At 44.0% G+C, this 15,962-nt stretch overlaps 1 protein-coding gene across 5 annotated transcripts in view; it reads left to right on the top strand.

Moving 5' to 3' along the window:
* FAT3 (FAT atypical cadherin 3) overlaps window positions 1–15,962 on the top strand; it is a 703,955-nt gene that overhangs the window by 651,369 nt on the left and 36,624 nt on the right. For all 5 annotated transcript variants that reach the window (XM_021926426.2, XM_021926429.2, XM_021926427.2 and 2 more), the window contains 3 exons: window positions 24–822; window positions 13,327–13,461; window positions 15,249–15,406. In XM_021926426.2, the coding sequence (XP_021782118.2) occupies window positions 24–822; window positions 13,327–13,461; window positions 15,249–15,406 (1,092 nt within the window). The remainder of the gene's footprint in view (window positions 1–23; window positions 823–13,326; window positions 13,462–15,248; window positions 15,407–15,962) is intronic.

The raw sequence follows: 15,962 nt of genomic DNA, 5'->3' as shown, positions 1-15,962 counted from the left end.
TTTTCACCTCTTGGTTGTTTTAGGCAAAGGATTCAGGCAAACCCCAGCAAGTTTCTCACACCTACATTCGCGTGCGAGTCATCGAGGAAAGCACCCACAAGCCCACAGCCATTCCCCTGGAAATTTTCATTGTCACCATGGAGGATGACTTTCCTGGTGGGGTCATTGGGAAGATTCATGCCACAGATCAAGACATGTATGACGTGCTCACGTTTGCCCTAAAATCGGAGCAGAAAAGCTTGTTTAAAGTGAATAGTCATGATGGGAAAATCATCGCCCTGGGAGGCCTGGACAGCGGCAAGTATGTCCTGAATGTGTCTGTGAGTGATGGTCGCTTCCAGGTGCCCATTGATGTGGTCGTGCATGTGGAACAGCTGGTGCATGAGATGCTGCAGAACACTGTCACCATCCGCTTTGAGAATGTGTCCCCTGAGGACTTTGTGGGGCTGCACATGCATGGGTTCCGGCGCACCCTGCGGAATGCGGTCCTCACCCAGAAGCAGGACAGCTTGCACATCATCAGCATCCAGCCCGTGGCAGGCACCAACCAGCTGGACATGCTGTTTGCGGTGGAGATGCACAGCAGTGAGTTCTACAAGCCAGCCTACCTGATCCAGAAGCTGTCCAATGCCAGAAGACACCTGGAGAATATCATGCGCATCTCAGCCATCCTGGAGAAGAACTGCTCAGGGCTGGACTGTCAGGAACAGCATTGTGAGCAAGGCTTGTCACTGGATTCCCACGCGCTTATGACCTACAGCACGGCTCGCATAAGCTTTGTGTGTCCGCGTTTCTACAGGAACGTGCGCTGCACCTGCAATGGTGAGTGCAGTTTTGAATGTTCCCTCCCAACTCCTGAGATTGTAGGAGTAGACTGAGTTATCATTCCAGCATGCCTGCGTTCAGTCATTCGTTCAACTAAATATTAAATGATCACTTACTGTGTGCCCAAAAACTGTAATAGATGCTGGGGCTGCAGGAGGTACAGTCCATGTAGCTGTGGCTCAGTGAGCAGCACAGACAGACAAACAGGCGAGCCTATTTGATACATATCGTCAAGAAATGTACAAAGTCCTATGGAGGACCCAGTCGATGGGGGTATTTCCCAAAGGGAGAATCCTCTAGGTAGAGATAAGGGTACAGTAGGAATTAGGGTAGAGGAGGGAGAGCCTTCTAGGCGAGGGGCAGCTTGCATGAAGAAGGCTTAGAGGCATAAGAGGAACCTACACTGGGGATGGAAAGAGCTTTCCTCTGGTTGCAATAAGCAGGGCTGGGATGTGAAATAAGGCTTGAGAGCAGGCCCAGACATCACACAAGGGCCATTAGCCGAGACAAAGAATTTAAAAATTATCCCAAGGCAGTGAGAGCCATTGGCTGATGAGAAGCGAAGAAGTGGCAGAATCCGATCTGTCTTTTACAGAGGGTGTGCTGGCTGCAGAGGGGAATGGATTAGAGGAGGCCAGGCCAGAGGCATGGAAACAAGTTAGGAAGCTGTTGCCAAGAGTAAGGGCAGTTCGATTTGCTTCAGTGAGAAACAGGGGCCAGATGTCCAGGAGCACAGTCAAGGGATGGATTCAGCCCTCAGAGTGGCAGGGAAGGAATGGTTCGTGTTGTTGATGTAAGTAGCGTCACTGAACTTTGACCTTTACTGGTCAAAGGCTATAGTTGCACAGAGTCACATGCCCATAGTGATCGATGAGAAGCACTGCCCTCTCTCTCTTTTCCTCTGTCTGACATGTGGAGCCATAAATTCACTGCCCTCTTCTAAGGAAATTGCAGCCAGAGTTTTTCTAGCCAGTGTGAATTTGGTCCAAAGGGACCATGGCCAGAGGGAGGCCATTTGTAAAACATCCTTTAGGTAATTAGGGACAGGCAGGGCCCCTGGCCTCTTCCCTTGCAGAAAGTTCTTGGTTGCAGTTTGGAGAATGATGTCATCGGGGGAGGCCCTAGGGGTCATAACTCCCTCTGAGAGACACTTTGACAGCCTCCAAGCAGCCCATCAGTGTGTCAGCTGCTCTCTCTGTGGTATCCAGTGAATTCTGTTTGTGATTGCATCAGGTAGAAGCAGGGATGTCCAGATTTGTTTAATATGTAAATTAGCTGCAAAGTAACTCAAATCATGCATACTAGGTGAAACGCATTTCTGGCAGATGTCACCCACATGCAGAATTTATGAATGCCAGCTGTCTGGGCCTTACCTAGATTTCCTTTGTTGGCAAACTGATTTATACACCAAAGCTCTTCTAGGGTCTGTATGCGGTGATTCACACCAGGGTTCAAAAGGGGTTCGGAACAGGACAGGGAAGACCCTGAAGAAGAAACTATACCAGCTAATTGATCCTTGTACTCTGAGAACTCATTTATTTCTGCAGAAAATCTGCGAAGGCAATAATGTCCTAGGCACTAAAGATTCAAAGTAAAAAAGATGCAGTTCCTGCCCTTAGGAGTTGACAATTGTAAAGTCAGCTTGCAAGCACCTACTTGCTGTAACAGTGCTACAGAAAATGCTAGAGTATAGAAGGGACAGAATCTCTCCTGTGGCCAAAGGAAAGCTGTCTGTGGTATCTATACACAGAGACCACCAATGTGCTAGGTCTTCAGGGATGAGTTCATCAGGAAGAGACTGGGGTGGGGGCAGGGAGCAGACTTTGAATAATTCTTTAAAAGAAGGATTTGGAGGAGGGGTTTGCTCTCTATTTTACATAAGACGCTAATGTCCTAAATGCAATATGTTTCACAGTGATGTCTCTGCCTAGGACCCCTGTTCTCTAGTCTCCACAAACCTTTCTACTCCCAGTAAATTTAGAATGCCAGAAGGTTTTGTGAGTCAGGCCCCGGTCATCCCAAGAGGAAGCCTTCGGGATTTGAAAAGCCAGCATTTGCTCAAGAAGAGCTTTGTGCAGAGTCAGGCCATGCTCTCAGCCTTTTCTCACCTTCAAGTCACTCTTATAATTAAGCTATAAAATGAAATTCTAGATTTTAGTGGTAAAGGAGCTCCAACGTCATCTAGCCCAGCCCTGTCTTCAGCAGATGATATATGATCATCTTCATTTTATGGATGTGGTAGCTTTGTGCCTTGCCTGGGGCCATACAGCTGATAAGAGTAGCATACTGATTCAAGAAAGGGCCCTCTTGGGCCCCTACTTTATTATCTGCATCTTAAGAATAGGGACTCTTCCTTTTTAAATGTGAATCATAACCTCAGTGCTATGTACTGTAGAAGAATACTCAAATACGTCATGCGTGGTATAACAATGTTTCATCAACAAGGGACCATTTATACGGTGGTAGTCCCAAACTGTGGTAATACCATATTATGCCTTTTCTATGTTTAGTTTTGTTTAGATACAAAAGTACTTACCATTGTGTTACGATTGCCTACAGTGTTCAGTACAGTAGCATGCTGTACAAGTCTGTAGCCTGGGAGCCATAGCCCGTACCATATAGTCTGGGTGCATAGTAGGCTGTGCTATCTCGGTTTGTGTAAGTGCACTCTGTGATATTTGCACAATGACAAAATAGCCCAACGATGCATTTTGCAGAATATATCCCCATTATTAACTAACTCATGACCGTAATGCAATTTTCCTAGCAGACTGATTGCCAGCCTCACAGTACAATCCCAGTAAGGCAGAAGTTCTCTCAGACTCCTGTGTGCATGGGGCTTACTAAATGCCCATTGCTGAGCCCCACACTTAGATATGGACAATTGGGGTGGAGCCTAGGATTCTACACATGTAGCCTGGGTGACTCTAATGTTGCTGGTCAGGAAACCAAACTTTGAGAAATCACACAGCAAGATAAAGAGGAAAGAGTTTCCTCCAGGTGCAGGAGCAGGCTCTTTATTTTAATAGCAATAGCTTTCTCACTTCTAAAATTATCTTTCAAATAAAAATACAACCATGAGTTGTTAAGGTATGCATTAGGCATTTTTAGGCATTTTCTCATTTATTGGAAAGGAGAAATAATTAAATTCAATAAAGGTCCCTCCCCACAACACACACACGTGCGTGCACCCACAGGTGCATACACACACCCTCACACACAATTAGTATTGGCTGCTCTTCTGTTTACTCTAGGAGGTCGGCACATTCATTAGATGGACTTTCCCACCACTTGGTGGAATAATTAGCTTGATAAGTAGAGGTAACTGTCCACTCTGGGCTGTGTAGTAATGTTTAGACAAATCTGGCCTCAATATTCTATCCTCCTCCCAACTTCCAGCTCATCTTTTTCTCATACAGAGTTTTTTTGGTCCAGTTGTCATCATTAGCATCTTGAACCAAAATGCTGAGTTATTCTAACAAAATGAAAGCAGGCTTGAATTTTGGTGCCAAATAAGCGCATTCGACTCCAGCTACCAACAAACATCGTGTCTGAACAAACTTCAAGAGATACAAAGGTCTGATGTTGTGAGGTGGTTCCTGGTGAACTTCAGAGGTGCAATGAACATTGTCACTTCAGTAAGAAAGACTGACACCAACTTAAATGAATTGAGGATGATAGATGTCCTCGAGCCCATATAGGAGATGTGCAAGAGGAAAGGGTGTCACGACAGCCTATGGGACCTTGCTGATTGTCCATTTTTGAAAAATTGCATTCAAAAATCTAATATATAAATATTTCAAAAAGGATGCACTTGTCCAGTAGGATGGACTGCCAGTGAGACCATCAGAGTTTACAACCAGTGTGTTGATGGGTGTGGTAGAAGAAGTGGATGCCTGATTTGTCAAGTCTTTATTAAGATATGGAATATAGAATGGAACCTAGTGCTCCAAATGAAATGGATGGAGTGTTTTTGCCATGGGCGAAGCCCTGTGCTATACAGAAATGAGTCAGACACCAGCCATGCCTTCAACCAGTGGGGGATGGCACTGTCATAGGGTTTTCTCAGAATATAAAGAGGAATCACTGTAGGTGGTGCTGCCTGAGCAAGGTCTGAAAAGGATGCCTGGAATTATCTAGGTGACCAGGATAGGAGATTGAAAACCAAAGGGCATAAGAGCCAAGGCATAGAGGTGAGAACTGGTGTGTAATTCAGTGCATGGATCAAGGCAGGGACAGACAGATCAGATAATGTTTATCAAACCATGACCAGTTTGCATGCTGTTTTTCACACGCATGCAATTACATTTAACTCTTACTATAATCCTAAAGAGTAGGTCTCGTTAACTTTTTTCAAAAATTAAGGAAACCAAAACTTGGAAAGGTCAATTGACTCACTCAGAATCACAGAGCTACAGAGCTAGTAGATGACAGAGCCAGGATTCATCCTTGACTATCTTATTCAAAGCATTTTTAAACCACAGCAGCTTACCATCTCTGCAGAGATTTGAAAGGAACTCAAAAGTTTCCTAATCCAAATTCCCACGCACAGCAGACATCCTATTTTCTATATTCCTGGCATAGTAATTCAGCCAAGTTCAAGCACCAGTACTGGAAGCTTACAAGGAAGCCCTGAGATTATCTTCTGCCTAATAGCATACCAGAACTTCTCTCCTTGTCACGTCATTCAACTGTATCCCTCAGAGCCACGCAGATCCAACCTGACTAACCCTGCTTCTACAAACTGCCCCTAGGTAACTAAGGATAGTTGTTATGACCCTTTGCATCCTCTTCCTAGCCAAACACAAGAAATTCCTTTGCTCCTTGGCAGTAAACAAATGTGTGCTATAAAAAGTTATAGGTGGTGTTATTGGGGCACGGAGGAAGCATAAAGGAGGGGGTTATCAGCTCTACTTGGAGGACTACAAGAAAGGCATCGGAAGCAATGAAGCATGTCATAATAGGTCTTTGCCAGGTAGAGGATGCATTTTAAGCATCCTTTTGTTTACTTATTCTCTCGGCAGTTAATTGAATACTGTTTTGCACCAGGCCCTGGGTGGGGTGCTGGAGATACGGTGGTGAAAGAGGCTGATGTGATCCCCATTCCCATGGAGAATGAAACAGCATCATACATTGAGCAAATGACAGAGAGCTCAGTGGGGTGGATGGTAAGAAGTCAGGACAGTCCTTGGGAGGGATACGGTAGGATAGGTAAAGCAGGCCTGCTGACAGGTGGCCACTGCACTTCTAGTAAGTGCTGTAAAATAAAATGATGATGGCTTCTGTGAGGCAGTCAGACACTTAAAACATGTTTGTGATGTGTTTTTATATAGCACAGAAGAATCTGAAATTGGGTTTGCACTTTGGCTGGGGTTTGTTAATGCTAATTTTCTGAGGAGAGAGCCAATCCCAGTGGCTTTGAGTAACCTTCAGTGTTGTCTATTAATCGTAACAGGTTAACGCCCTACAAACTGGGAAGTTTCTATTTTTCATTCATAAGAAATACACCGTGGCAGATCCCTCATCTCCAGTATGCATGAGTCCCACATTGCCAGGAGAGGTGTAGAGGTCCCCATCTTGGTGGTGATACCAGCTTCTCAGTGTATGTGTTTTCCTTTCTATATTCCACCCATACACAGCTGCCCCAGAGAGGAGGTCTTGAATGAAATTGCTCTTGGCCTTTAGTGAAATCATACAGAAAATATGGCTGAGTCAAGCAAACACCATTCTGGATGATTCTCTGCTTCCGAGAGAACCATAAGAAATGACTTCAAAGTTGAGACTTCCGTTTTTTAAAACTTCTTACAGGCCATGAATTAAGAAGGGAGCTTTTTGACTTATTTGGCATTTGTCAGGACATGGCATGTGGGTAAAGCACATGAATTCAGGGCATGGGATGTTTACCATTAGTTATTGGATTATTCAATGTAATGAGGCAGCAACATAAATCAAGAGGTTGAATCAGCTTAAAGTGGCAGCATAATAATCACAACTAGATACTGATGTATTGGCTAAAAGCAGAGACTTAATCCAGGGGGCTGCGGGACTGCTGGGCAGAGAGGAGAGGAGAGTCATAAATATGGTAGCGAAACCTTTTAAAACCTCCAGAGGATCACCCTTCTCCTCCCTGCATGTTCCAAAGCTTTGATGCTTCTGTTCAAGTGAATTGTCTGTTGTCACCTCTATCGAAAGTGACCTAAATTTCCACCTGAGCAAAAAAATCAGAAGGTGGAAAACCGTTCAGGGAATGGTCACATGGTGTGCGTGTTTCTCCTGGTGGACAAGGTGCGTGAAAAAAACATCTGCACCTGAGATCGAGAAGGTGGTGCAGGGCTCAACACAGGTGCACGTTCCTGTGACGCAGATGAGTAACAAGCCCCAGGCCTTATTCTATGCCTACAGTACACACAGTATTTCATATTTCCTATCACCTACTGTGGACTTACAAATCATGAATCTGACCAAAAAAGGACAGCAAGGGAAAAGTTACACCTGAGTTCAGGACTCTGCCATGTTGCTGGGTCAAGTTTGTGTTTCCAGTTTTGACCCTGTAGTAATTTGTTTTTATAATAAATTTTTTTCTTTACAAGTTGCTTTCACATACACTAGCCCATTTCATTCTCACAGCACTGTAAAGAATTATTATCTTGATTTTTCAGAAAAGGAAATCGAGACCTAGAAAAGACAAGTGAGTAGTTCAAGGCCACACAGTGACTAAATTAAAAAATTAGCCAGGGCCAAAATCCAGGTCTGCATCTTGTTAATGCAGTATCCTTTCCTGTTTTACTACCCCACCTTCCTGAGAGAAACTGGGAATGGGGACAGGGCTTACTCTGCCTGCTTCATGACAGGAGCTACACACATCTGATCCTGTCCTGACATACAATGGCATCAGTTGGTTTGACGAAGTGGGACCCTTCTCCCTTCATGCTTACTGTGGTACCAAATGATGGATGTCTGAGATGCAGAGCATGTCGGCCTATGAGCCCACATCCCCCAAGCTGTCACCAAACACAGCACAAGTTAATTAAAGCTGCATTACTTCATGATAGCTAATAAGATAAACTTTCTCCCAGAAGCCAGCAGGAGTTAACACTGCCTTCTTTTAACTGGTACTCTGAAGCTGATGGAGCACTGTCTGCCACCAGAGAGAGGGTCTTCAAGGCTCTTAACAATAACAGGTGTATGTACTTCCTGAAAAGGGGATGACAGAAACATACAGTTTCTAAAAGCATGTTGACCCTTTGGCATCCATTTAAAGCTTACCAGCTTTTATTTAGATAAAGAATTTAGGGCTTTGGCTGGAAAGAGGGTTGCTATCCCCAGAAAAGTGTTTCCTGGACCCAGACATGGGTATATCTGAGACCAAGGGGGCGCATGACATTGTTCAGGCTTGGCATACAAAGGTTAAGTCTCTCTGACCATATATATTTCAGAAAGGGCTTAATTTTTTACAGTGGTTCATAGAGAGGAAAGAACTGCATTATGGGATATGGGTATTATTTCCTTTTGAGGAATCTGTTTTTCAAAACCTAAAAGTTTTTGTTAGGCATACACTGAAGTTTGCACACATGATCACATCTGTCCCCTGCTAAGGAGGATGTTCCATTTACACTGGCCTGCAGATTCTAATCTGCCTTCATACTTCCTTGAGCCACAGGAGAGTAGGCCCATGAGCAGAGCAAAGAGACAACAGCAGCCAGAGCCCAAATGTTTATGGCTAAGCATTTCCAGGCTGGAACTCAGGGAGGAGTCCCCAGAGGATTTTTAAAACATCAAGAGGTACAAAAAATATCCTTGCCAAAAACTATCCCATTAATCCTAAAGAACCTATTTAAAACAGAAAGAAAAGGAACATAGAAAAGTCATTGCTGCTGGAATGAATGTAAATACTCATTATTATATATCTAATATTTATATTGATATTATTCATTTTAGAATGTACTTATAGTATTTATATTTGGGTATTTTTAGACACATCCTCAAGCTACAGTTTTCACAGTGGGGACCGGATCTAACATAATGCATTAATTAATGACCGTGATTTAATTAGATGACATCCTATAGGTTATGACAGAAGGAAATAAGAAAAAGAGCTATGAGGCTGAGCTCCAGTTGCTGGTCTGAGTACCTCTGTGCTTTAATCTGAAACAGGAGATATGGGTAAGAAAGTGAGGAACCCTGTTGTCACAGGATCCTTGGGGTGTTGCTTCTCCAGCTGAAAGCCTCTGTGGTCAGTGGCACCTTTTGCCTGAGTATTTCTCACACCCACTGGGCTTCTTCTGTCCACTCAGCCCAGCAGGCTTCACTTGGCTCACACTACTGGCCCAGACCCTATACCTGCCAAGGGCGAGCCAGGCGTGGAGTAGCGAGGGGTGTGTGGGCCACTGTGCACAGCCACGCACGCTGGCACGTGAGCAAGCACAGGGTTTGGCCACTGTGCACAGCAAGGCATGCCCACTGCTATGGCAGGGCAGGCAGCACCAGGTGCTGGCCCACGTACCAGCTCTGTGTGAGGCCCCAGCTGGACCAGACGTACCACACATGGCTTCTGCTGCAGGCACTTGCATCGAGACATGCAGAATGCAGTGGTGCCCAGAAGCTTGGAGATGGCAGGAACCATAGAGCCTCAAAGAGAGTATCAGAGCCCTGACTTGGGGATCCCCTAGGTCTGGGCTCCTTGAAGGACTGCAGCTCTTCTCTCCTTCTTGTCACCTGCAATGTGGAGAGCAGGGGAGGTGTTTTTCAGCCCTGTTTGTGTTACAGCTCTTTCAGTCCCACTATTCATCAGGTCCCGAGTTTTTGTCCCATGTCCAGGAAGAATGAGTTACACAGACAAGTGGAAGGTGAACAAGGTGGAGAGAAGCTTCAGTGAGTGACAGAACAGCTCTCAGGAGACCCACGGTGGGTAGCTCCTTACAGCAGGCAGGTTGTCCCAAGGAGTATCCAGCTCTCAGCAGAGAGGAGACCCACAGTGGGTAGCTCCTCTCTGCAACTGCTAGTCTGGATATCTCTTTGAGTGTGGCAGGATCCAGGGTTTTTATGGGCTCAGAAAAGAGGATGTGCATGCTGATTGGTCCATAGCCGGTCATGGGCAGACCCAGAAAAAGCACCATAAGTTCTCACTCCAGTCCGTGGACTACCTGGAACTGACAGCCCAGCCCCCAGGCTTCAGACAGTCCCTGGCTTGAAGGTGGGGCATCACTGGGGACCTGCCCTTTTCTGCCCAGGAGCCTGTCTGCCTCCTGCCACCATCAATGTGTCATCCACGGTACCCAGGCTGTTCATGCTGAAGGGCGCCTGCAGGCCTGTGCTGAGCCACCCTGAGCACCCCCGCAGCCTCCCTCCTGTGCTCATCTACATGCAAAGTTCAGACGGGCCCAAGGTGGCAGGTGGGCTGCTGTATTAGCACCACCCTGAATGCACGCATACCCAGCCAGGTTGCAACAGAACCCAGGTTTGGCCACAACTTTGCTTCAAAATTGAAGTGGGTACTAGGAGCAGGGAGAGGCCAGGGAGCAGGAGCAGGCACTTCTGAGCTTGCAGGGGAAGGGCGTGGGGCTTCCTGGTCTTCCAAGAGTGCAGGGATGCCCAGGTCCAGAGCTGTGGCTGGGCAGCTGTGGCTGTGCCCAGGAGAGCGGGGCTCACACCTGCCAACTCAGTAGGGAGGGTGGGGCTCCCACCTGTTCCCGGCTCCCACCAGCCCCGTGGAGCATGCCACCCCAGCCACACCTCCCCTGCTGCAGTTGGCATCTTCACAGTGGCCATTCCAGACAGGCTATCGCTACCATCACTGTGCTAATTACCAGGGCAGGACTGGTGGTAAAAGAAAAGGCCAAAACATGTGAATAAAAGGTAGAAGTACCCAAATGCTAGATTTGTTTTGAATTACAGTTTAATTTTTATTGTACTCACTTATAACTGTTTTTTAAAAACGTTACCATTATTCCTATAGGGATAAATATCTCTGCTATCATGCACCTGAAATTATCTGGCCCTTTTCTCCCCCTTTGGAACAGTGGCTTTTAAACTGGATTTTTGATGACTCAAGGTTTCTTTGCAATGCAGCCATTACATTAGAGCAGAACAGTAATATCTATAACTGTATCTCAGAAACACAGAAGCTTATAAAGAGGTTGAGATTTAGACTGGCTTAAATAGAAGGGAAAAGGCATGTCCACAGAATAGAAAGTAACAGATTTCTTAAATACATAAGCTACTGTTTCCATACGTACTTGAAAGGTAATGCCCAAGTAACCCAGAAGTTACATCTATTTGATGGGATGCATGTTGTGATTCATATATGCACATTGCCACCTCCACATGGCTGAGGTTAGTATTGGGCTCAGTTTGCATTTTAAGCATAGACTACTAGTCAATATTTAGGAGCAAGCTAGACGTGTGCAGGCTATCAGAGACTGAGATGAAGTCACATGTGAAAACAGTAGAGTCAGCTGGTAGGGTTGTGAACTTATTATGAATAAACATTAAGGCAGGCCTGAGGTTAAGCTGCTAGCTATTTGTTAGCTCATTCCTTTGTTACTCAAAGGATCTCATCCTTCATGCCTGAGTTAAAATACTCCCTTCCTTTGGGAAGACTTCTGACATTCTACCAGGAGACAGAATTTTTCCTCCTCTGGTCACTCCATTGTGCTCACATACCTGCCAAAGCAGTTATCTTATTATAGTATCGTCATGTGTTTTCATGTTGTTTCCTGAGGCGAGAGAAAGAAGGCATCATTTCCTTTCATCTTTGTGTTCCCAGGCCTAATACCTCTTTGACCCCAAACAATTATTTGTTGAATAAATGCACCAAAAGTTATTTAAAAACAAGTTTTCAAAAGCTTCTTGAAATAGGTCATGAGATGGTCACACAGCTGTTTTAAGTTCCATGAATATTGATTAATACATGGCAGGACTACAGATTTGGTTGGGGAGGAAAATAGAGAGATATATTTCAGGGCACTTAAGTCTTATAGAACCATTTGTAGAGTTCTTTCCAAATTTTTAGTTAAAATGCCTTTATCTTCTAAGACTTTGTAAGCTGGATCAGTGCCAAGAGTGTCTTTTATGACTGAACTATAAACCAGTGGAAAATGGGATTTATGAATTCTGAGTTTGCTGGTGCTACTTATATTGCTCCTGTCAAGGATTACAGTTTTTTAAATGTTTATAAGTAGTTAGCATTAAATTCCTGCTTTCTTCTGCACAAAGAAATGACTGTACCTTGGGACAATATGTTTTGTTTTGTTTTTTTTTTTTTTTTTTTTTGAGACAGGGTCTTGTTCTGTTGCCCAGGCTAATGTGCAGTGGCATAATCATAGCTCACTGTAATGTCAAATTTCTGGCCTTAAGTGATCCTCCAACCTTGGCCTCCCGAGGTGCTGGGATTACAGGCATGAACCACTGCACCTGGCCGGGACAATATGCTTAATGATGAGGAAAGACTTGGGATGAAAAGGAGCATGATCATGGGCCAGATCTGGCCGAGAAATGAGCTGCTGGTATGCTGCACATTCTCAGTTCACGGGGAAAGGGCGCTCCTTTGGGCTATGCCTAACCCATTTAGGAAACCACTGTTTGAGTTGTGGGTTATTTTTAATTTATGTCTCCTTTTTTATAATTATTTTACTGCTGAAACTCTTACCAGGTGGAAAATGGCCTAATTACATGTGAAATACTCAGGACCTTTGGAAAATGTGCTTCCTTCAGTGGAAGGAACTATTTAGTTAAATATGAACAGTTCTAAAATAACGCACTTGGGTCCTGAATTCTGCCTTAATCAGTTAATCTGCTTTCCAGGATTTCCCTTCTGAGGGATTAACCTTTCATCTTACAGTGCTGTGAACATCGAACAGGTAGAAAGGAAGTCTTCCCTTGCTGAGGATAATTCTGCTGTTTTTTGATGGGGCACATCAATGTAGGGCACATTTACAGCTAATCAATAACATAGCATGTAGTAGAAGGGATTAGGAAACAATGTGAGTCATGCTTCTACAATTTAAAATTAGTCATACTTTTCTTTAGAAATGTCTTTTTTTCCCCTCTGAAATCAACCCCCAAGTTCTGAGGGCAGGAGGGAGGTGCAGAAGAAATCTAAACTCAAGGGATACATTCAAATAGCCTCCAATCTGCAGAAACTCCACTCCAATAAATACTACAAGCCCTTGCATTGTGATCTTTCTTCAGCTGAAGTTGGTCCAGGTGTAACTTAACATATTTTAGCCTAAAACGAGGAGCTCTGTTTACTCTTTGTATCTAATCTGCCTAAGTCTGGCAGTGAAATTTGGCAGATGTAGGGATGTTGGATGGACATCCACACCAGATGAAGCCCATTCAGGTGCCCCTACTTCTGAGTGGCGTCTTTGTGACTCAGCTCGGAGCCCACATATCCCAGCTCTTGAGCCATTTGTGTGTTCCCTTTGAACTTTTTCTCTCTTCCCTGGAGTGCAGGGTGAATCCCTTTGTGTACTGATCATGCATATTCCACCTTTGTCACAGGAGGACTGTGCCCGGGGTCCAACGATCCTTGTGTGGAGAAGCCGTGTCCGGGAGACATGCAGTGTGTCGGTTATGAAGCCAGCAGGAGACCGTTCCTCTGCCAGTGTCCACCAGGAAAGCTTGGAGAGTGCTCAGGTGCAGAGCGGAGTGGAATGATGAGGATCTAATTTCATATTCGTGAAACACTTGCCCTTGAGTAAATTACACCATCCAAGTCCTCCCAGAAAACGTTTCTTTAGGCATGCAGCATTTTCCTTCAGAATGAACCATAGCTAACACCCACACTCACATTTACTTAGGATTTATCACAGCTGCAGCTTGTGCTAAGGGAACATGTAAAGACTGTGGGCTTCTTACATAATGGAGAAGACTACAACATGTGTTTTTTATCACATCTCATGTCTGTTAAGGGTGTGAAATTATGGAAAATAAAAGGCTGTTGGTTGGGCAGAGGAATCTGAGTATCTGTGGCATGGCCTTTGATGCTCAGGGTGCTGCACGAATCCACAGCCGCAAAACCAGGACCCACAGAAGGCAGAGCCAGTCCTGTTGCCCTTCCTTAGAGTCAACCCCATCTGGTGAACCAAGTAAGGAGACTCCCTACTGGAAATTTCTAACTAACTTCATGTTCCAGCAGGAGAGGCGCTCACCTCTGCATCTTAAGGAAAGAAAAAAAAAATCAGTATTTAAGTTATTTTAATCTAAATGATCCTGTTTCTGATCTTCATTCAGTGTCTATACTTCATTTGATTCATATATTCTCTACCACTTCTTTACTCAAAAAAGAATATTCTTCATTGTGAGTACCAATAGAATCCTCTTCAGGTATATTTAAAATACAGGCACATTGATAACAATTTTGGGATCCAATAAATAGTTGGAATAAAAACATAACTATGCCTAGTATGGGCAAGGAACTTTGCAAGAATTGAGTTCTAGAAATTCAGGCTTTGCAAAGAGAAGCACTGTTCCTAAAAGTAGAAACCAAAGCTCCTTCTTAGCTGATTTCAAGAATGGAGCTGCAATTAAGTAAAGGGACCACCTGGATGCTTACCTAAGTCATGTAAGGCTTAGAATTAGAAGAAAATTATACTGTCCCCATGCACATAGCAGGTGGATGTGCAGGGGGATCACAAAGCCAAATCTTCTAAGTTTTGGAGTCACTTCCTGCTGACTCTTCTCCTTTCTATCTAGAAAACTTCTGATTATCTATATTTATTGTCCATTTGGTATATTTCCACACATTCCACCTTACACCCCAGCAAGGTAGCTTTTTAGCCATTACTTTTCTTGTTAAAACATAAAGTTGAAAGCAATTTTTTTAAAAAGAGTAATCTCAGAAGTGAGCAATCAAGTTGGACAAAATTCAAGGGGAGTCTCGAAAGTAATGGTCAGAAAGTGAAAGTGTGACTACACGAATTTCCTTTATATCAGTTACCTTTTTGCAAAATTAGTGCAAATGACATAAATTAGCTATTAGACATTAGAATACTTGGGGAACATGGATATCATTTGGAAATGGTTTTGTTTTCTTTGTTTCATGGAGCTGAAAGTTCTTGAATGCGTAAGTGATTGGGGGTTAGGGGTATCTTTTAATAATGCTCATTTTAGAAAGTAGGAGTTGGAGATTTTGTAACATTAAGAAAATCCAAGTTGTGGAATGTACCAAGTGGCTCTTGGCATGAGGCAAGTAAGATGATTTGGTGTCTGACTGGTTAATATGTTTTTCACTTTGAAATTAGAGTGTGATGTGAAATGGAAAACCAGTTTGTAATCAAAAATGATTTGTCCTCAATGCCTTCATTAACTTCTCATGCATGGTCTTTAATCAACTTGGTTGTTGGTTGTTGGGTGATTTCATGTGTCTCTGCTCCTTTCTGGATGTTAAAAATATATATGCCTTCTCATAACGGTCTTTTCAGGGCACACTTCTCTCAGCTTTGCTGGAAACAGTTACATCAAATATCGGCTTTCTGAAAATAGCAAAGAAGAGGATTTTAAACTAGCTCTGCGTCTTCGAACCCTGCAAAGCAATGGGATTATAATGTACACCAGAGCAAATCCCTGCATAATTCTGAAGGTAATTAAAATGGGTTATCTTTTTCTGCAGTCAGTTCTCATGTTAGTGTTTTGGCTCTTGGATTGGGGAACGGCTGAAATCATTTTGTCTTTTAAGTTCAGAAGACCAGAAGCAGACTTCTGGGCAAAGGGGAGCAGCAGCAGAACTGGGAAGGGAGCCAACATCCCATTTCCTTTTGAACATTCAGCTTCAAAATTGGCTCTTGGTACATGGGGCATCTCTCTTGAGAGTGGGTTCAAGGGCTGGCCTCCTTTGAGCTGTAATCGCTCAACAGTTCATTAGAATGTGCCTCCTAATCAATTCCACAACAGGGGTGGTCCTTTAAGAGGATTGGCGATATCCTTTTCTAACACATGGGTCTATCCCCACTGACTTTTGAAGGCGATTTCTGTTCTTGCTCAGGGAGGAAATTGGAGACAGGGGGTATAAGAGATTTTCTATATCCTATCATGACCCAAGTAACCCAATTTTTCAGTCATTTCCTAGCCTCAAAAACTCTCCTAAAGCAGCCAGATTTATTTGAGAGCAAGTCTGACATCTATATTCCGCTCAAGGA

The sequence above is a fragment of the Papio anubis genome, chromosome 12, assembly GCF_008728515.1.
Source record: "Papio anubis isolate 15944 chromosome 12, Panubis1.0, whole genome shotgun sequence".
Lineage (NCBI taxonomy): Eukaryota > Metazoa > Chordata > Mammalia > Primates > Cercopithecidae > Papio > Papio anubis.
This window is presented reverse-complemented; position numbering and strand designations above follow the sequence as displayed.